The sequence below is a fragment of the Aythya marila genome, assembly GCF_965140915.1.
Source record: "Aythya marila genome assembly, chromosome: 8".
NCBI classification, from domain to species: Eukaryota; Metazoa; Chordata; class Aves; order Anseriformes; family Anatidae; genus Aythya; species Aythya marila.
In genome coordinates this window covers 30,300,152-30,322,726 of record NC_139049.1, presented here as the reverse complement: position 1 = coordinate 30,322,726, position 22,575 = coordinate 30,300,152, and the positions used below count along the sequence as shown (strand labels likewise).

The following is a 22,575-nucleotide window of genomic DNA, read 5'->3' as shown; positions in this document are numbered from 1 at the left end:
TCACTAGCTGATTGCTTCCATGATAATGGAAAAATAAATAGTTAGGATGAACTGGTAATAGTTTATATAACCTGACAATAACCTTTGTAGCTGAAAATTAAATAATTATTGATCTGAAAAGAGCCTGTAAATGAACTGTATGCCATCCTACATCAAGCTGTCCTGCACAGAGCCTAGAACAAAAAGAAAATACTTTATAGCGCATAAGAGTAAGGATGAGGGTGGACAATCAGCTACAGCAGCAAATTACAGGATTGTCACAATATCAGAATAAGGAATGCTGGTATTTAATCATTTTTTGGGAGAGGGAAATGTTTTTACCCTAAGCTTCTGCTACAAATACTCCTTACACATGCCTTAGCTATTTAAGCAGTTACTGTTTCTTTGACCTCTTGGTGTACTGGGCTTCTGCCTTTCAGAAACAGCTGGGTCTGTTAAGAACCATTTCCAGTTCCACACAAGGTGGATCGTATGACTCTCACTTTATCACCCCTGGAGGCCATCTCAAGGACAAAGAAAAGAGATACACGCAAAACTAATGTTTTTATATGGGTGGGAAGGACTCTGCCCTGATCTGGTGATGAGTACAGGAAAACAGGCTAATTAGGACCTGAAGCTCTTCTGCTTCCTTCCATCTTAAGCGACTACAGAGAACCAACTTATATACTGGTAAAAAAAAGTTAGCAAGCAAGCTACTGGCTTTGTTAATTGCTCCAATTCCAGGAAGGGCTCAAACAGTAAATGGTGTGACAATACAGAGACACAGCTCCTGGTGAAGCCTGTAGGAATGGCGGTCAGTATTATCGGAGTGCAGAAACAATCACTGACTGTTAGCTTTTAGCTGAATGTTCCTTTAGGGAGGAAAAACTTCTCAACATTATTATAAAAATAGTCAGACTCCTAAATAAACCACCACAAATTGCTTTTTGATTTACTTTATGCTTTTTTATGTAAGTAATTATTCAATCAATTTGTGTTCTCTGAACTATTGGCAGCGTTGGCTGCAATATGCTGAGGGAAAAATGCAGTTTAACTCAATTTACATCTGCAAATTGCAGTGCAGTAAGAGGTGGCAAGGTTTTTGGTTGGCTGCTTTGTGGTGTGTTTTTTTGTTTTGTTTTGTTTTTGTTTTTGGTTGTTTTCAAACTACATCGTAGTATCTCAGCTTTTACTTCAGCAGAACCAATTTCTTTTGGATGTTACTTTTTTGGTTGTCTCCCAGCTAACCTCAAAAAAAAAATTTTTCTTGAGGTATTTAACAGTGAAACCTAACCGTGCTGAAAATACAAGTTTCACTGTTTGTTTTTGGTGAGTAGCTGTTGAAATGGGCTTTTCAGCTTTGTTAGAAACACTTGTTGAGAGACACGTAACACCGCAGTGTTAAAACCAAATCATAGCTGATTTAAAACAAAAGCACTCCAGCTCCCCCCAGGAGCAGGAGCCTTCCCCTTTCCAAACGATGCAGTCTCTGCTTCTGTACCCAACATTAACTTTGCAGCTTATGCTACTCTTCAGCATTCTGAAAGCATTGGCATTGTGGAAAATAACACGTCATAGTATCTAAAAAACCACCTGTGGGTGAACTACCGCTGCTACAGCGCTGTCCTGATGTGCTCCAGCACGTGGCTGAGTGCCCAGGTCACCTAGCAGTGAACAGTGAATTTTTTTCCCTGCAATGTTACCTGAAGAACCAACTGTTTTGTGGAGATTGTAGCAGCCAGAGGGTTTCCCACATCGATGCACAGCCTCATGCAGCAGCTGGGATAATCTGCGGTGTGGTAGATGGCAGAACGCTGCAGGACAGAGACAGACTACACAAGACAGTTTGTGCCATAAAACAATTCAGCAAGACAACTCCAAGTTGCCACTTAATATTTAGCGCTTAGCCTGTATTTCCTTGAATTGTTTGTGTTTCTTATGCTGGGAAATGTGGAAGCTTAACGCTAACACAACAGCTTGCTGTTTTGCTAGAAAAGCCAGGGATTTTAGCGTTAATTCAAAATTTGGTCCTTTATTGGGTATTTCAGGCTTACAAATGGCAACAAGTATTACAATTCTGAAGAAAACACACCAACTTACATTTCCAAGTAAAAATACTTCTTCAAAGTACTTTGCCTTTAAAACAGCCTTTACACATATTTAAACAAAACGATGAGTGTGTTTTCTGATTTTCATTAGATCACAGGAATTGTATTACATCACAAACAAGTTCACCTGCAAGGCCAGACACTGTTCACTGGAAATACTGTCCTGTCACAGTTTAGTCCTTGATCTTCACAGATTAACTGACTTTCTTCTGACTCCTACTATTCTTTGAGTCCCATAGTATAATAATATTAAAATATGCCAAAAAGAATAAAAAGTGTAAGCAAGAGATACTGGACACCAATACGGGGAATAAATCCGGCAGCCTCTGTGGAGGACGCACTGTAGCACTCATCAGAGACAGGACACCCATCAGGGTTACAGAAAGCAGGAACTGTAAGACACAGAATGATGTATTAGCTAGTATTGATTTAACACCTCAAATGAGTAAGCTGCTACTTTCGTTACTTGTGTGCTCTGTATTCTTCAAACTATATATAGATGACATCACAGAAAAAAATTATGGCGTACCTCTGTACTGACACAGCATGGCTTTGCCTGTATGAGGATTTATTCAGAGTTATGGATGTCAAACTGGTTTATGCAAGCATTACAGTAACACAAAGAGCTGCAAGTAAGAGTTAGAGGAATTAAAGTTACTTACCAGACTCCTGACAATCCTGGGAAATGACTTAAACCACGAAATGTATCTCTTCAGGAAAAGGGAGAACGGTTTCAGCTGCAGGTCCTCTACTGAGGTCTTTTCAAGTATTGAGAAGGAAGCCACGCAGGCCAACAGGAATGCCAGCATGGTCACAGTGTAGGCCAACATCAGGCCGTCTTTCAGAAGAAGAGGCAACATACTGTTAAAGCAGAATTACCCAGAAGTGAGTGAGTGCACGTTGAGTTACATTCTGAAGCATATAAAAGAGTAGCAAAAGAATTAATTTATACTTACTGGGATCGGGGAAGAACATATAAAACAACATTTATGGTGTCTGACTCACCTGAAGGTTGATACAAGTAAGAACCACGTGGCCATAAAAGGGATTTCATTTAGGATTAAGCAGACTGGTCTAAAAGGTAGAAGAAGAAAAACTGATACACAAACACAGAAGTGACAGCACTTTGTTATCTCAGCCTTTCACGTGGATGCTACGTGCACCATTAACAAGGGCTCAGAAAGCCCTGGACAGGCAGCACCTGAAGTGTTGTGTACGCTGCCCAGGCGCCCTGCTTCCCCCTGCTCCCCTCTGAAGGCTGGGGACATCCTGCCCGGCGTGAGGGTCTGCAGCTGGAGATGCAGTGCCAAACCCTCGCAGCACACACCAGCAGCATGCGTGGGGAGCCTGATTAGTGCCTGTTCAACAACAGGACTTCGTGCAGGCTTTGAGGAGCACCTATACTGCAACATCTATGCTACTGCCTGCAGAGATAACAGCAGTTTTCTAACTACTGGTTCAGGCTTCCTTTCAGGCGTGAGCAGGAAGTGTTAAGAGGGCTGCCTCTCCAAATCTGCCTTCAGACACTCCTTCCAGGCGCAGGGGAGACAACCACACACAAGACTATGTGTCTGCTGATTATGGCAGCACACCTTGTCTTTAGAATGGTGCAGGAAAGGCCAGCATGGCTGTATTTATATATTTTCATTTACAAGTTATTCAGAAAAGAAAGCGTGTAGAGTATTTAACATCAGATATATTTGTAAGTGAGAAAGCAGCATGCAACAAGATGAGGAAAAGAAGATCAGAATATATGTACAGAAAAATAATTTACTTACACTGACACTAGAAGAATAGATTTTTCATGTACTTGAAAGGAGAACAGGAAAAATGACAACGCACAACTAACCTTAGAAAAGAAATCAGAGATGTATTAACATATGTGACTGCAATGCAAAGCACTGGTCTAGTTTCTCTGCTGGCACAGTCTTTGCATGAATGTATGAGCTAAATGATGTGATTTTTTTAATTAACTGCTACATTTACTCCAGTGCAATTTGCAAATACACTGAGCTGCTTCTGTAACCACCTATACACACAAAGAAAACCACATTGTTTGAAAGTTTACCCAGAATTACTCATAAAACACTTTGTGTAAAGAGTCCCCAGTCTTGCTTAGCTTTACTGTCAAGAGCATCCCCACTAGCTATGCCCAATATTCACGTCCAGTAGCATTGGCAAACTTTGGTCACAGAGAGAACACTTTTTTTGACATAAATTCTGTTTGTCATCATGAACAGCCAATACCCCAAAGGAAACAAACTTTTTTTTTTCCTGCAAAACAGAAACACACTGGAAGACATGCACCAATTCTTAGAAAGGCTAAATGTTAGTTTTAGGTAATATTGTGATCAATTCTTAAGCACCACTTATGTAAAATGAAAAATAGAGAACTGTGTTATAACTCTTGAGACCTTAGCACTGGCTCCAAACAATTTTGATTTCAAAGCAAAATGATTTTGCTTTTAAGTAACATGGATGTAAATGTTAATTAATTCAAAGATATAAGGAGACTAAGCAAACGTAAACATTTGAGAAAATAGCATCATTTTCTTTTGGAGGCACTAATGAGCTTACAAAGTCCACCACTGAGCCTTTTTATTGAATTTTGCAGCCAACACATTAAGCAAAAAATAGCACTTTGGAAATTAAACAAAAAGAGGGGAAAACAGGAAAAAAAAATCAACTCCATATTAAGTTCTGTTGTGTAAGAAGTCTTCTAAGAACTCTCCAGAGGAAAATAATAAGAATACAACATTAATTTAAAAAAAGGTTAAGGTAAGAAGTCTGGATTTAAAAGGCCAGTCAGACCCTCCTGGATATCTCTGACAGCAAAACAGTTTTAAACCAATCTCTTCAGCAGAAGCAACACGGCATTTAATGCTACACACATCTCTGCACATTGTAGAAACCAAGTAGAATGGTTAGTCACACACCAGCACTCAGGGTGGATGTAAAATAGGGAACAATTAAAAATATACACTTACCAAAGCTAATTTAAATCCTCGTAGAGATGGCTGGACAGTTAGTTTTATACAAGTAGGAAGCAGGCTCAGGAATGTTACAGCAAAACTAAAAAAACATGCAAGAAAAACAGTGTGAATACTTCGTTGATCATACAATCACTTTTGAAATCTCTGTGAAAGTTACAAATTTAATTGTAATTTTCAGAAGTACAAAATCCCTCAAGGAGACTCAATTACAGAAGAACAGCACCGACTGGTCTCTGCCAACATAAGTGCTTTTGAAAAAAGAATAAAGCACTTCCATTAGTATTTCAGATGCTGTAAACCTAAACTTGAATGGTTCGCTTATTTGAAAAAAACATGAACTCCTATTTTTAAGAGCATTAAAAAATGTAATTATTCCTCCAAGAGGAGAGTATGTGAATTTTAATTCAGTCTCAACCAACTACATAGTTTAAGTCACTACATAAACAAGCAGAAAATTTTGTAGCCATAAGTATTCCTAACAGTATTTGGGGAAACCTTTATCACTTGGAAGAAAAATACAGTATAAAGAAAGCATTTGTTGAAGATTTTAAATGCCCCTTCCCATAATTCTTCCACAAAAGTGACTGATGTGAAAACCCCTGCAGACAAAAAGCTACCTAAAGCACTTCAGCTATGTCTTACCTGAGTTTGAGCTGAGTCTGAGGTGATACTACATTCTTTATCTTTATAAGGACACTTAGACTGCACCAAATATTGGCTACTTTATCCTGGGGAAGAAAAACAAACAGATAATTAGTCATTAATTGCATCGTTTAAGCTTATATTAGTGACAGCAAGTTTGGGGGAATAGTTGGGTTCTTCTAGCACTGCAAAAAGACTATCGCCAGTGTGTATCATATTCTGAGATGCAATTTAAATGATTCTCATCTTCAATCAAATATGGAAAGTTCCAGGAGACTCGCTACAAGTCCTGATGAGAAACAGCTCTTTAGTGCAAGAGACTATGCCTTAACTCATGAGACCACGCATTTTGAGAGAGTAAGGCTCTGAAACCACCTGTCCCTAGGAAATCTCTGATTAAACAATGGCAAAATACGAGCCTTTGTTCAAATGTGAAGGCATTCTACATACTGTCACATTTCATTACATACCTGAAAGTATTTAGCTGTGCTTACTGCTTGCTAGCAATGACAGAGTTAACCACTAATAAATCAAGAAGTCTAAAGACATTAGCAGTTGTGCTAGGATCACTTTCAAAATTAAATTTGTAACTACAGCTATCATGCTCATGAAACTCATCCCTAAACAGCTGCTTGAATCACAGCTGTGTAGACATAACAGCAAGAAAGCTACTAGCACCAGCAACTGAGCCATCTTCCTCACATGCTCACTAGCAATACAGAATATGCACTTCAAATCTGCTGAGGATTACAAGTGAACAGAGGGTTTGGCAGCACCAGCAAACACACAAGACGCCTACTTAATAGCTAATATGATTTTACAACCATCAGCATTTGTTACTGCTTCTGTAAATGGGAACCAATTCAAAGAACCTGTTACACGCACCCCAGTATAAGTTTACTGCGCGTTGCTTACGTGGACAATTTCTCATTTTATCTACATTAGCATCCAGCAAGTCACTCCCCTGATCAACTTAGAAAATATTTGGGCTAATATTAGACTAAAACCCTTAAGCTTTGTCAGACTCGATGGTTATTGTTTCTTACAGATTTTAAGCTTCGCACTGGATGAAAAGTGTGGTGACCAAAACTATTGATTTATAAATTTCAGGTAATTCCTAAGGAATAGGGTCATTGGTTTTCAGGGAGGTGGGGAGGCTTTTTGTGCATTTGGTTCTTTAAAAAAAATAATAATAATAATTAAAAAAATTTAAGATTAATCAAAACATGTATTTGCTTAAATCCCTGTGACATCAATAATTGAAAATTTGAAGTTACATTTCAGTGGTTGTACTTGAAGTCGAGAATTTGCCTTTAAAAGTGCGATACTGAGATTCATGCCTGACTAAGCAAAACACCTACAAATCACTGCTACTTTGGAAATGAGCACCCTTTGTTTTATCAGTGAGGTAAGCGAGTAATTGCTTTACTGTACTCAGGCCGCAGTACTCAGCACCTTGCAGTATGCAAATGTCAGCAGCCTGAGGAAAGGTAAAAGCAGAACTGCCTAAGACTTGGAACATACTGAGGAAACTTGCACTGAAAATACAAGCTAGGTTGATAAGGAAGAACTAGTCTGCACCCAAAATGCTTTTTATATAATTAAACATGTCAAAAAAAGCTGGGCACAAGCAGAGATAGAGACCGAATCTATTAACTTTTAAGGTTTTATCTTCTGACACTGTCAATTACTATGGAATCTATGTCAATGGAAAAATGTATGGATTGAGGTATGGGTTTGATGATGGGATAAGTGTTGTCTACTCAGATAATATTCTGGAAGATGCCAGCTGAGCTGGGGTTAAATACTGGATTAAATAACTGGCAAGAAATGACTGCTGAAGAAGCCATCTCAAATTACTGGTTCTGTGGTGTGTCTCCCACATGAAATCCCTAAAGGTCATGATGAAGGTTTCTCAAGGGATCTAAGAATACAGAACATTTACAGCAGGGCGGGGGAGAAGAAAACATGCATGCCTCAAACAAGCCTCGGTCAATGGGAAAGAGCCTTCTGAGTACTTGCATCATTTGTTCCACGTCGGTACAGAACGGGAGCCAGCACACAGCAAAGGAGGCCACCACTGTCCCTGCTATTTTAGTTAACAATACCAACCTGCAATAAAGAGAAAAGCTTCCATCAGAGAAGATAAATCCAGCTACTCTTAACAAATCACAGCGAACCTAAATCTTTTTTTAAAAAAGAGAACTGAAGGTAAGAAGTCTGAACGAAAAGGGCTACCAGTACCACAGAAAAAGTTCATCATTCCCTGATTAGTGAGAACAACACAGAGCTACTGCTGCCCATCTAACCTAACTGCCCGTCACAGCCCACATTTAATTTAGTGGACAGAATGAATAGTGCTGAGAAAAAGACACCGTAATAGATTTTGCTATCTTTGCAGTGGAAACACTTAATGTAGATCTCAACAAGAAATGCTCATTCTACAAGAGAGGAGTGCACTGTGACAAAGCAAGTATCTTGCACTAGAAATTAATTCAGAAACGAGAACATGCAAATAAGGAGAATCACACTCTCAATGCCAGGCTGTGTGGGTGTATTCTTGAACAAGATAAAATGATTTAAAGCCACTTACCCCTTTCCTTTCAGTCCCTTCTTGAAGCATTTTCCAAGTAAATAGCAAAAGAAGGGCAGAGAATGGTAGAGTTCCATTTGCTTATAATTTAAGGCCAAGCAAAACGCCACTGACCCCAAAAGGTCCCAGTCATAAGACAACCAAAGTACACCCCACAAGGCAAAGCCGAGGCTCACTGAGTTGTATATGTTTTTTTAATGTTAAGGACAAGAGACACAGCTTAGTACTGGAATTAGTAACAAACGCCCTGAGGTACAAGTGTAAAGGAGCATGCAAAGTAAGTATTTCCAAGTTTGTTTTAAAAATACATTGATAGTTGTGACTATTTTCTTCGGATAAATAATTTTACTTCTATTTAAAGCTGATTTTTCAGGCTTGAAAGCTTGCATAGACAAAAAATGAGAACAGATACTGCATTTGTGTTAATTATACATGTAACATATAGACAGTCAACCAAGCTTTGATCTAAACTAGTGACAGAACCTAGTAAGGTGCAGAGTAACCCCTTTTTTGTTTGTTTTTCAAACGACAGTATTTAAACTGTGTATTTTTTAGTTCAAAGATTGTGTTGTGGTTTTTTTTTTGAGATTATATTCCACTTGCAATACATCCATGACCAGACCCCGTAGTTGCTAATACTGTACACACAACAAATAATAGCCACTGAAAGCAACATCATTTCCTTCAGACTTTGAAAACAGGTTCCCTAGTTCAGTGAAGTTTGAAAAGACAAAGATACTATTAAAATGCAACAAAAGATTCGCTTTGTCATTTGCTATTGTTGTTACACAAGGAGAGAAACAACAGAACGCTTGTATCCTCAGAAATTTCAAAATATTTTGTTTTCCTTTTGTCAATATAAGTAGCTGTGACAACACATTCAGATTGTTGTTTTCAACCCACTCAAATTTCCCACGCAAGATCACCACATACACTTGAGATCGCATCAATTTCACATCAACGCGTTGTTAAACCGCAAGGCTATGATCTTTAAGAGATGTGCAGCAGCAGCAAAGTAAATCTTTTGACTTCTTGGGAGTTGGTCACAGACAGTAAAGTTATTCACACAGGAGTCACCGGGCTGGCAGAGACTGCACGGTACGTTTGTGCCCTTCAACAGGGTCTGCTGCGCCTGGGCAGTACCTACACAACGTTTGCTGAACCTTGCCTTAATGAATTTGACACGGGAGATTCCACAACTTCCACAGACAACCTATTCCAGCACATCATTGCAATTAAGGTTTAAAATATTTTTCCATGTATTTGAAAACCAAATATTCCCTAGGTTACTTTAGGAACATTTATTGCCTTATCCACCATAACACACACAAAAACCCAACAGATTATCACTCTCCTCTTTGTATCTCTCTTACAAATCAAAAACCTGACCCTCAGCCTTCTACTGTCTCACCAGCTTCTCTCATCTAAGATGAACTACGTTCAGTCCCAGCCCTCTTCTTGTAAATGATGGCTCCAGCCGACCTCTCTCTTTAAAGGGTGAGGCCAAAAATAGAATTTCAGAATTCCTGCACTGTAACTCCAATATCCAATAGCATTATGATTTTTTTTTTCCCCTTCCAAAGCTGCTTTCTAAGACACGTTGACTTCCAAAGTTCACCAAGCACTTTCTTGGAAGAAAAACACAAATTAGGAAGTTATTGGGTAATCAAAACTTGATTTAGTAGATGCTGAGATTTAATATCCCCTTGAAATATTTAAGTGTCCATGTTTATCAGTTCCGAGATCACGTCCCCCTGCTACGTGGCACCGAGCAGCACTGCCTGGAATAGCCAACTAACAGCATTTACTTGCTGATGTGCAGAGTAAATGTAAGAACAGAGATTTTATTAAAAAAAAGACCCACCTGTGAAGGTGTCTACCACCAACATTGTCTACAGTTAGCTCCAATGACACAGCTTGTATTAGATGCCTAATTTTTAACTGGCTAGGCATTAAGTGAAGTGAATCCAATCTCAAGTAATTGCACAGACAAGACAGAACGGCACATTCTACAGAAATGAACATTTTACACTACTCTGCTTGACACACTCCTCTGCCATCTCAAGAAGATCTCAGGTGACTCCTTCTCCAAACACAAATCACAGGAGCACAAGCCATTACTCTTTTCACTATTGTACTACCGTTGACGTTTTCTGCAATAAAGTGACTGACAGAAATATGAGCTGGAGGCGCAGAAAGAATGCTATTCATGTTTGGATTGATTTGTCCCAATAGCAGCTCTTTATCTCCCATATATTCTAGACTTTACGGTTTTCTCTAACACTTCTGCTTCGGGGTAGGCAGAAGCCCCTCAGATGCCTTCATGTACAAAGGTAACCTTCCCCCAGCTAAAGGCAAGTAACAAGGAAGAGTGTTACTTCATAAATGGAAATTTCTTTCATTGCACAGCAAAACAAGGATACTGGAAGTGTCCATGGTCAATCAGAATGAGACCTGGGTAAAGCAGTATACAGAGAGCGCTGGAAACCTGGAAGGATCAAAACAGAGAGGGAAAAATAATTATTTGTAAATTAAACATCAGACATGGGAACTTATACTATTTCTCCAACAGAAAAAAATGCCCCTCCATCATGCATCCTCTCCAATTAATCTTCCGTCAGTAACATTTTAAGGAATAAAAATAGATAAGAAAATACTGAAGATGAGCCTACCCTTCACCAACCAGCTCAAAGATCACCCACACCCATCTTAAACTTCAAAAACACTCAAAAAAATCGGAGGACTTAGTACCCCAGAAGAGTATTTGTTCTACCATAAGGAGTGCATGAGACAGAGCAGCTCCTAGATTCCCCCATGTCACATCACAAATCTTGCTTTTACTACCCAAGTAATAAATTCAGAAAGAAATACAATTCAGGAGTTCATGGCTACTAAACTTCAGTGCATCCTGTTATTGAAGACATTAAAATAATTGCTGTAAAATAAGTTAATGGCTTTTTTTTTTTTGCCTGAGAAGTCTTTCATATAACGTATAGTGATCATCATCAGTTTTACTTCAACTGAAGCCATCACGATGTTCTATACATTAATTAACTCTTATCCTGTTAAATTTCTACTGTTTTAACAGTATGGGTTTTATGGTTTTTGCTTTTTAATTGCACACACATCAGATACTCACCTGCTTTTTAGTAGATGTTTCCTTTAAGGAACAACAATATAAAATAACTGCCGGAATATAAATCAGCAAATCAGCAACAAACACTGAAAAACAAAGACCACCTTTATATTAGAAATCTCCCACACACCTCTTAGTGCAATTTGAGCTGCATATTTATTTATTTATTTTTTTATTTGAATTGAAAATTTTTGCTTACAGTTTTAGCCTCCTAACACTCCACATCTTGGTTGTGCTTTGTGTAAAAACTCAGATAACTACAGTGTTGGATAACTTTTTGCCTCTCTGTTGAACGTGGGCTTTGCAGCTGTATCTTGACATGAAATCTTCATTTTAGTCAATCACCTCAACCAAAGTTCAAAAGGCAGGTGGTCACAGTTTCAGCTGAATACACTTTTCCATTGTCTTATGTTATGTTACCGTAGGTACCATTATTTTAAAAGATAGCTCAGGTTTAGCAGTTACAACAAAGATATTTTTCCCCAGTTAATTTTGGGGAAGACAAAGGAAAAATAAAGGCAAATAAACATTAAAAATATCAGAAAGTCCTTTGTTAGAATAAACTAGGTAGTTTCACTTTAAAGGACAAAAAGAAATAGGTCTACAGAATTTGATCTCGTCAATGTTTCTAACGCTATCATTTCTGATGTCCAAAAGCTGCTGCTTCCATGTGTTCAGCTGTTTTGACTTCTGGCACAGCCTCAGTCAATAACAGAGCGTACACTAGTTCCTCACATGCCAAAACGAGAGAGGCATTCTTAATTCTCAAAAGAAATCAGCTATGAGAAGATCCAAGGTTTTGATTTTTTTTTTCTTTTCAACAGAATGTATAGTTCAAAGGCACAAATAATTAGCAAGTTCTAAGTTATAATCAATTTCCAACATATTTTTGTGGGAATTACCAGTGATGTGGTTAAATAGACTAAAATTATTTGGGTTTGATCATCTGTCCATAGCACATACACGTAAGAGGGTCAGTGAGAAAACAAGAGCCAGCAGGTTCACCTGCCTACAGCTATGTGAGATCCTGCTTGTGCTTAAACCACCGGGTGAATTCTTCTTGAGCATTGCCTTAATAGCTTGTGGAAAGTCTCAGATTATTTCTATAAACAGATTTCAGAAAGCTTGCTCTTATCACAAGATAAATACCCATTGCTTTTTTGGTCATGAACTTTGGAAGAAAATGTTTAAAGAAATCAGTTATCCAGTATAATGATCATTTTGTAAGCTTAAGCCACAATTAAACAAATATGGCCTAGGCATTAGCAAAACAAATACACTGATGCTTTATAAAGGTGTAACACCAACAGCTGACACTGAACATTCTGAATTATTTTAATGCGTTATTTTAATGGTTATTGTTTAAAAAGTGTTTATCATTCCTCTAAATCCATCAGTGGCTTGTCAAGTGAGTTGATTTCAAAATTAATAAAGACCATTTCAAGGATAATTAAGTTCTAGAGATTTTTTTGTTTCATTTCAATCAATTATAAGAGACCAGAGAGGTTTGGGAAGTATAGAAAAAAAGCTACTGATGAACAACAAATCCTGCCAGTGTTATCAGGAAGCATTTGTGGAACTCTATCCTGTTACATGAAGCAAAAGAGAGATTTAAAATGAAAGAAAACAGTAACAAGATAACTTGGCATCTGCCATTGCACAGAGAGCAGAATTTCACTAGTTACATTGTTTGTTGTCCTACTTTAACAGCTAATGAATTAAGTTATTTACATGTTTTTAGCACTTGTTTTATACCCTTTTCTTTTGTAGAGGCAGTTCAAAATAATCAAATGGCTGGAAGAGTGACCACAAGAAAATGAGACTTAGTATAGAAGCAATAAAATACATTTTTACTTTTTGTTAACTCAGGTTCATTTCCAGAAAGTAGCAGCCATTAAAAAAAATGACATCTTTAAAATATTGAATATGTCCCTTTTTCAGGTAAGGTATAAAGCTCACAGTAAGGATCCTTCAGTGAAGGCTAGTCTATGTGTGAAATATTTTTACCATAAATAAAAAAGCTAAATTGAAAGTAAAAAACATATCCATTGGAGTGAAAGGGAAAAGAAAATTTTAAAAAATGGTTGTAGGCTACCAAAAAAGTAGCCTTGTTTTAGAGTTTTTACTGATTTGGCTTGGTTGAAAACTTCTCTGCACATTTAACACTATCAGCTTCACAAGTGACAGCAAGAGAGAAGAAAACAGAGGAGGTTGGTCTGTAACACATGGACCTGGCCAAGCCACCCAACCGATCAGAAATTGGTGAAGACAGAGAAGATGCACGAAATGAAACATACTAGATTAGTAAACCAGACAAATCTGTGTAATCTTCCTAAGAAATATTTTTCCTACCTGTTGTACGCATAAATAACTTATGCAGCTGACTCTCATACCCCTGAGAAGTGTGGAGAGCAATCCAATCAGGATTTATTAACTTTGCACTGTAAAACAAAGTACAGGCACATCAAAATGTGAGACAGTTCTCATTTCCCTTTACACTCCTTTCAGCAATAAAGATGACATGCACAGGAGCATATTCCAAGAATTAAGATGAATGAGGAGAAATATTTCAAAGAGCAATAATGATCAATGAAAGGCTTTCCTCACTTCTAGATCTGCTTATACTATAGAATTCAGCTGCTAATTCACAATTAATAAAAACGTTTGAGAAAACAGAACACAGCATTTATTGGGACAAGATAACTACCTTCAGTCCAGTTCCACTGACTTTTAAAAAAACAATTGTAAATACTTCTCATGCTTAAGTATTAAATATAAACCATTTACAGTTCACATAGATGCCCCACATAACTGTGCCTGTGCACTTTAACCTACATTCTTATTCCATAAGTCTCATTCCAATAGCAGTAAAGCTCTTGTGGAAAAAGTATTCCAATAACAGAATTCTATTTACATGATATCCAGTCATCAAATGTCACTCAGGCTCCCAATACAAGAGAAGTTTCCCATGCTGCGCACTCAATTCCTACGACACTTTTTTTTTTCGCTGATCCAGCAATGACTTACGTGAAAAACTAAAAGCTAAGTCACATATAAATCTGCTAAAATTTAAGGACCTAGCAGAATAATTTAACCCTTCAGTCCCCCTTACAGTAAATATGAAGCAGAAAAATAGTAGTATTAGTTTTAAGCGACAGGGATACTCAAAATTTATTTCCCTAGCTTTAAAGTAGCAAACAATACTTTCAATTTCATCAGATCAGTGATTTTTAGCTCCTAGTTTCTCTCCTCAGGCAGGAAAAAAAAAGTCAATTTGGTGTTTTCTGTTCCTCCCAGTAGTAAATACTTCAAACAATGAACTTACATGTAAGCACACAAAAAGCTGTGGTAGGCAGTAAGAGGTGGATAATCAAGGCCCCAGTACAGGAGGTTGTTATCACTCGTATTGAAGTACCTGAGAAAAAAATACATATACATGCATAAATATATTGAAGAATCTACCTTTCCAGCTTTGTTTTGGCCCAAGGAGAAGGCTGAACAGTAAACCAAATATTTTTACCAATGTACTCAAAATTCAAAAGGAAGTTTGCAACTTCTTTACCTGAATTATTTTACTTTACAAAAAACAAACAAACAAAAAAAACACACAACTCAAGCAACATAACAAAAGCAAAAGGTATTCCGAATATACTCACTTGTATTTGCAGAATAGATGATTAAAAAAAAAAAAAAGTTAGAACTTACCTGAAAGGGGAAAAAATTACTTTATGAGAACCACATTTGATAAAAATCCAGAGATTAATACAAAGCCTGCACAAAACCACTATCTACAATAACTCTAGATATTTATGCGGAAAGCTTCAGAGGTCCTCACCTCCATCTACAAACAAAACCTACATTTTAATGTCTGTCAATTACCCCAGAAGACAGCACTCAATTTGCCAATAAGGAAATAGAAATAAAGTAGTTAAATGGAAATTTCAAAAGAATGGGGATTCATTAGTTATTTTCCTTATAATCATCCTAGACTCCTTTTTTTCTGGATTTGGAAGGTATATTTAATAAGCAACAATGATTCCTGTATAGTTAAAATTTACCTGTCACACTTTTTACACTGTAGTTTACCAAGCTGTGGACTGCTGCTGTTCAAAAGACCTTAAAACAAAAGTTTTCAAAAAATATCAACGGAAGTTATGCTGCTGAAAAGCAACTAAACAGAAGTGAAAAAAGGTGACGTAAAGATATTACACAGACAAACAAAAAGCAATGTAGGGGGCTAAAAAAGAGTTTCTTAGAAGCTCCAAGTTATCAGAGTTATGCCTCCTGAACTGACAACACAAGTCATGAATCTCCACCAGTTACGTCAGCCACAACCCCTTTACCTTTTTCTACCTCAGAAGAAAACTCAGGAGGACGTGAGAGACAAAGGAGAAGGATTTTCCCATTTGTAATTCCATCGTGTCTGTATTTCTACAGAAGGCTGGCAGCAGTTAGAATTAAGTCACCTCCAAAGGAGGAACAGAAGGCTTTATCCAAGGAAAACAAAACTTACAAAAAGAAGGCATCAGATCCGTTACACCACACAGTGAAAAAGACTGACTAGTCTATTCTACCGCCAAGGGGCACACTCTTGGCTTTTCCAGTTTCTCCCTTCAAATGTGGTGAATTTTTGACATTTATTATTGTAAATGATGTTTCTTGAATTCCTTATGAGCTGTCTGAAGTACCTTATGAACTCATGATAAATCACAGTTCTTTGAGCTACATCTCTGCGTCTTATCCTACCATTCAACATTGCTCGTGCCAAGGCAGTTCAGATTTTTCACATGGATTTTAATAGTCTGCAACTTCGTAGAAAGCTTTCCAGTTATGTTGTGGTGTGTTTATTATTTTATTTTACCTTCTATATACTTGTAGCTCCAAGAAAACCAGTAATACTTAGCAAAAAAAGCCTTCACAGTTCTAATTAGCAGTATAAGAAGAAAGGATGTCTTTTGATACATCCTCTACAAGACTAAAAAAATATACTAGAACTACTTAAATTCTGGCCTCTAGTTCAGAGAAAACTTGCATAAAGAAACTAAGTACCAACCATATTGTGGTTTACTCCAGCATTTAAAAAAAAAGTCTTTTTTTCAGGTCAATGAAACCATGCATGGGATGTGCAGCTGTATTACCTACACAGAGCTGTTTAACAACAAAAAGTCTGTGAAAAGATCGGGAGATCCAGAGATCTTCCAGGACTACGTCCTCACAAGAGAGCTGCTCTCTACATTTACCTCGACAAATCCACAGAACATGTGCTTGCTGCCTAGGCAGCTTTTCTAAGCACTAAACAAATAACACTGGAAACAGTTAGAATCTCAGCTTCAGATCTGAACGCTGTCTCTAAGTACCAGAGTATAACATCTTTTGATATTGCAAATCTGTATAACACAGGAGGCGAAAGAGATCTCAGCACTCTACCAAGTAATCCCTCCTATTTCAGCTGAAATGTTTCTTTCCAAACTCCCCAAACCAAGTACGACCTCAGCGGAGATTCAATTCCCAAAGCAGACCCAATCTGAAGAACTCCTGTTATAAATAAAACGAAGAGCTAATACAACAAGACCGAGAAGCCCAACTGGCAGCCCATAGGCTAAGCACAGCCTGCAGTACAGTTTCATCTGACCCCTGGGAATTCCTAGAAATAATGACTGCTATAACTCTTAATTTTAGGTACATACAGTTCTGCGTAGCAGAGGGGATCGAAGCTGCCAACTCTATTATTACGTCAGCTCTCCATTATCCCACCTCTGGCACAACGAGAGGTTTAGACATCCCAGAAAGAGTGAAACAAAATGGTAATACAGACACTATATTGTGACTTCAGATCATCCCGTAGAGTCATCTGCAAAGTTCCACACAGTGCCAAACTTTCAGGATTGGCCCCACATATTTACATAAATAGTTGAATTAATATTTTCTTCTACTCTAAAGTACATCTGTTCCCCAATAGAGAACTGAGGGGGGAAAAAAAAAAAAAAAAAAAAAGACTCCACAAACAGAACATAATTATACCTGCTGAAGAATGAGCCAGAGTTTCAATTTGTTCTGGGTTGCATTGTAGCATATATACGACTAAAATTTTACTGTTCCATGCAAGTTCTAAGGAACATTACAAGTAATATAAAAGTAAAGATATTGGGAATAATTTTTCTACTGTTCTAAGTGATCTGTAGAAATACGTTCACTATCCTTACATCTATATTCCAAGCACCCCCAGTTTAAAATCTATATAAAGAACACAGGTGTGAACAAAGAATTCATGGGTGTAAAAAACAAACTGTGCCTCCAGCACAAGAATTCAAGCCTCTACGCTTACTGGCAGGCCCCTGCCTTTCAGCTTCAGTGAGATGAGCAGAGCTGTGGTTTTGTCAGTGCCGATAACCATGAGAGCTTCTGTGCAGCAGAGAACTGGTTGACACTCAGGAAGACAAACTGATTTCTTTTGAAACTGCGTAACGAGGCTTCTCTCATATACGCTTACTTAAAAATTGCTTCTTGATCTTTCCAGTCAATTCCAAACAAAGTTGGAACTTCACAACAACACAGTTACCTACCAGCCAGAACGTCCCATTGTACAAGCTAATACCTAGCAAATCAAATTCCAAATTTTAGCATGTTTATTTTGTGAAGAAAGAGGTATTTCACTCTAAGTACAGGATGATATTGTATCACCGCAAAAGGATTTTTAGAATAGTTCTGGGAACAGTAAAAGATGTTGCAGAGATCTCAGACAAATGTATATTTAAGTAAGGCATGACACAAAGTTTCATTACATTTACCCCTTTGTAACCTGAACCACAACAGCACTACTTACCACTGTCTGATGGGTAAATTGTAAGTAACTTCTTGCCAGTGTCTCTGGGCTTCATAGTCCCCATACATAGGTGGTTTTCCTGCACCTAAAAAAGAGGTTACGATATTCATTAATGTATTCTGTTTAAACAAGTTGCTTTTCCTCAAGATATTTATTTGCATAATTACATAACACTAATTTTATTCTCCATTCTTCTATTATGTTCGGGAATAAAACAGAGACCTCATCTGCTATGCTGTCTAACAGTTAAAAAGTGTTAGACATTCTTTTGGCTTTCTGGATATTTCTGTGATAAGCATTTATCAAGATACTCCACTGTGAAGAATGGCTTCCTCATCTGACAAAAAAAAAAAAAAAAAAATCATTACCAAGTAGAGATGAAAAATGTGGCACATTCTCTGAAATAAGAAAACATACATAATAGACATCTCACGCTGATTTTGAACAAACTCTGCTCTTTCAGTAAACAATAATTGACAATATTCCCACTTGCACTGCAGCCGTGTCATGTGGTACCTCGCTATTGTAATTAACAACCAGGCTTATTTTTAAATTTGCTTAGAACTAGCACCTGCCACAAGCCCCCAGCTCCTCTCCCTTTCCTCTGCTGCCTGCTCTGTCACTCTAGCAAGAACACGGCATATTCTGCCCCTCTCCCTGTGACTCTTAATAGAGTTAGCACAAGCCATTTCCTAAAGCAGGCTGTCCGGTACACAGAATAGGTTCAAAAGAAGAAAAAAAATCTTGTAATCTACAAAACCTTCTAAATAATAACTGCTCCATTTGAGTTTACAGGAATTCTCTCACTTTTTTTTTTTTTTTTTTTTAACTGAGTGATTGTTATGTAGCAGTTTGCAAAGGGAATTATCTTAAAGGACACTTTTCCACACATGCATACACAAGTCTCTCAGAAAACTAAAGATTTTTTTTTTTCCTTTTCCTCGATGGAAAAAAGCTTTATCAATACAAATACTTCAGATGTCTACTCAAAAACAATTCCTTAACATAAGCCGAACTCCGATAAAGGCAGTTTGTTAAGCATCTTCATCACAGAGTTTATTTACCTCTATTAACCTGTGCTTATTGAGAACAGAAACTGGACTGATAGTGCTTCCAGTAAAATATTGACGCTAAAGAGACAGAGATTTAAGAGTTTCCTTAAAATACAGGGAAGCCATCTATAATTTTTTCCCTGTGATCTATGTTTGTGGGAGACACACAAGCTCCAATATCTACTATTTATTCCTGAGTAGTAGAGAGAGTAGATTACCTCCACTAATTTATTTCTGGCTAGGAGGAAGAACAGATTATCTTCACAGCGTACAACATTTAACTAAAAGTTTCCCAAATAACTGAGGTCACTGGAGAATAGGAGTTTTATCAGGGTCCATTCTATAACTAAAAATCAAGTGGAACAAAGAAACCTGTCATAGCACTGCTGAAATACAAGAAGGCGTTATCCAGGGGTACCATACACACACACAGATTTTATTTCAGCTTTATCCCTTCTCAAAAAAAAAAAAAAAAAAAAAAAGAGAAGAACAAAAGAAATTGACTTCTGAATGATAAAATGAGATCTTAATCCAAAAGTTCCATTTCTAGAAGCCAAATACAGAGATTGACACACTTCAGATAGTTTGAGAAGTGGCATTTCGCTCCCTTCTGCAGCATGCATCAAGTATGTAGACAAAATAATTCAGAATTAATAAAAAATTGATTTTTTAAAGGTGTCACAAATGCTCTAAATTTACAGTGGTCTCAATCAGTTTCAGTATTAACAGGAAACAAATTTTTAAAGGTCTGAATCTGCCTTTCAACACAGGTATTTAGCTTCTACTCATTTAGCAGGAGCTTTGTAACGCGTAATAAAAAACTCAGATCTACGAAGCCTAGTTTTTCTCAATAATGAGGCAAAACCAACTAATTTAAGGTCATCACAATTAGTAACCTTGCAAAGCCAGGTATTCGTGTTCTGTTTTAGAATCATAGAATAGAACCATAGAATTTTTGGTTATCCCCCATCGTGACCTTAATTCTAGAGACAGATCCTAAAACATGCTAGATGGCAAGCAACAACAGAAGGGAAATGATACAGGAATCCAACCCTATACAGTAAATTAGGGCAGAATTAACGTCCTCACATCTGGCCATCCATGCCACACATGGTTTCAGAGTATGCTGAATCAGCATTTCTACCAGAGCCTGCGTCGGAGAGCGATGACTACTTCTGATCCTTTGCTCAATTATACTGCGCTGAACAGCTGTGAAAGCAAAAAGGGACCGTGTCCGTTCAAATGCTGCCCTGACCAATTATTTTCTTGTCCCTGTAATTAAAGATTTATTACATCGGAAGGAAATCAAATCGGGCAGGGAGAAGGTTCTGATGTACTTCTGCATTTGACAACTCTAACATTCAGATTTGTCTTTTTTTTATTCTCCAGACAGCTAGAGCTGAAAGCCTTAATAATTTGTTCAATTGGATCAGACTTTGTTCTCCCTGTTCCAAAAGAAGTTATATGGTTGTTCTGTATGAAACAAGCGTGTGAAAGAAGTGTGCGTGCACATGAAAAAAAAACATTATTTTAGTTCAGGCTTTATTTTAAGACTCTTTCAGAATCTGGACTGGTTTGAAGTTTATCAGCTTAAAAAAAATAGTTCGCAATGTAAATATAAATACGTGCAGCGCAAAAATTTACTCTCTTTTGGCAAAAGAGAGGCTGTTTTTCTGTATGTGGGTGGGTAGAAGAGAGCCTCAGCTATTGGTAGAACGGATCTTTTATGATGGCATTTTCAGGAAGCGAACTAAAAATAACTATTTAAGAAGGTACGCGTGCAATTTATCTTCAAGCAAACTACTTCATGTAAATAAAACCCAGGAGTTACCACTTTAAAAATCCTTAGAACAGTACTGAACTGCTCCAGCTGCACAGGGGATGAAGATCCCAATTGCCTTTAAAAAAAAAAAAAAAAAAAAAAAAAAAAGCTGAATTTGACTGAGCTTATGATTCTTTTAGCTGATGGAGATTGAACGTAACAGTGCATTAGAAAAAAAAAATCCACAGAGAGCAAGCTTTGTGCAAGTCTGTGCTAAGCGTAGCACTACCACTGAGAGGTTTGAAAAAAAATCTGGTAGTTCTTTGCAAGTATTAGGAGATGGGGAGGAGAAATACTCATCTATTAAAAGAATATAGCTCCCGTTCGCGCTGTAAACAATCTGAAGCAAGTCCAGCTACGGGGCACAACATAATCACTCACTCCATGTCACCGTTGTGCCATCTTCATTACCACCAGTACAGTCTTATCTAAAAATAATTTAAGGTTAAATCTGCTACAGAACTTAAAGGATAAGATTAAACAAATATATGACAGGACTGTGGTAACACTGCAGCTACAGCCAGCTGTTCTCTTGCTACTCTTAAAACATTACTGACCCTGCCTCCACCCCTAAGTCGTATTTTTTTTCAGCATTTTGTACCAAATGGCTGTGAAATTTAACATTGAATGCTCAAGAAAAATAAGAACAAGGTACTATACAAACCTTAGGGAAATAGGCCCTAAAGCACAACAACACTTGAAGTAACATACCCCTTCCTACTTGCATGATTTTACATGCAAGTTTACTTTAATTTAACACAAGCTCCACAGTTCACTTTTGTGTGGTTATTTTACAGACCACAAACAAGTATTACCTGAGTAAGAACTCAGTGATACAGTCCAGCGTACGGTAAGGGCCAGTAAAACAGTAACTGTCATTAAGCTCCACTTCTCCATTGCTGGTCTTTGTAAGAAGCCCAAAGGTACCTGAAAAAAAAAAATACCAGAAACATTGCTATGACACTGTCTGGGTTTGTTTCTTAGGCATTTAATGGCAGTAGCAATGATTTCTCCCGGTTCTGAGCTATAAACTGACCAAGCATCTGACAAAGTTTCTAGAAACATACATAGGCTTCATCCTAATGAGCGCCACCAAATTTGTTACGCAAACAGCACGTTTCAACATGAAGTTGTTAAGTATCTTTAGTAGCTCATGAAATAGTATTTTGAAAAAAAGTACTTGAAAAGAAAAATGTTTTCAAAGAAATGTTGAGGAGCATGCAGTTTATAGTAGTGAATGAATGCCCTGGTATTTGGTCAACATTACTTAATTTCTGGACTAACCACAGCGCAGCTGAGTTATGGAAAGCGTAGATGGGATTCCCTTCTGGTTTAAATTTATGCAAAAAGTTATATAAATGTTAGCTACGTGTAACAACACAAAATGTTGCTACATCTGCCACATGCAACCGTGGGACAAAGTAACA

At 37.5% G+C, this 22,575-nt stretch overlaps 1 protein-coding gene across 1 annotated transcript; it reads right to left on the bottom strand.

Moving 5' to 3' along the window:
* Positions 1 to 1,996: 1,996 nt before the first annotated feature.
* ALG6 (ALG6 alpha-1,3-glucosyltransferase) lies at positions 1,997 to 22,278 on the bottom strand. The gene is made up of 14 exons (XM_082765720.1): positions 21,964 to 22,278; positions 18,275 to 18,359; positions 14,777 to 14,866; positions 13,804 to 13,892; positions 11,455 to 11,537; positions 10,739 to 10,803; positions 8,316 to 8,501; positions 7,699 to 7,834; positions 5,723 to 5,808; positions 5,075 to 5,159; positions 3,866 to 3,936; positions 3,093 to 3,161; positions 2,750 to 2,948; positions 1,997 to 2,479 (listed from the first exon to the last, which is right to left on the bottom strand). The coding sequence occupies exons 1-14, from the start codon at positions 22,211 to 22,213 to the stop codon at positions 2,282 to 2,284; spliced, it is 1,692 nt and encodes a 563-aa protein (XP_082621846.1). The 5' UTR covers positions 22,214 to 22,278; the 3' UTR covers positions 1,997 to 2,281.
* Positions 22,279 to 22,575: the final 297 nt, after the last annotated feature.

What these genes read in the sequence shown, in the direction of transcription:
- ALG6 (XM_082765720.1), bottom strand. Translation starts at nt 22,213, where the DNA reads ATGTTTCTAGAAACTTTGTCAGATGCTTGGTCAGTTTATAGCTCAGAA. An exon ending in ATCACTGAGTTCTTACTCAG is followed by an intron (nt 18,360 to 21,963) that starts GTAATACTTGTT and finishes CCTCTTTTTTAG; the next exon opens with GTGCAGGAAAACCACCTATG. An exon ending in ATTGACCATGGACACTTCCA is followed by an intron (nt 8,502 to 10,738) that starts GTATCCTTGTTT and finishes TTAAAAAAACAT; the next exon opens with ATACAACTCAGTGAGCCTCG.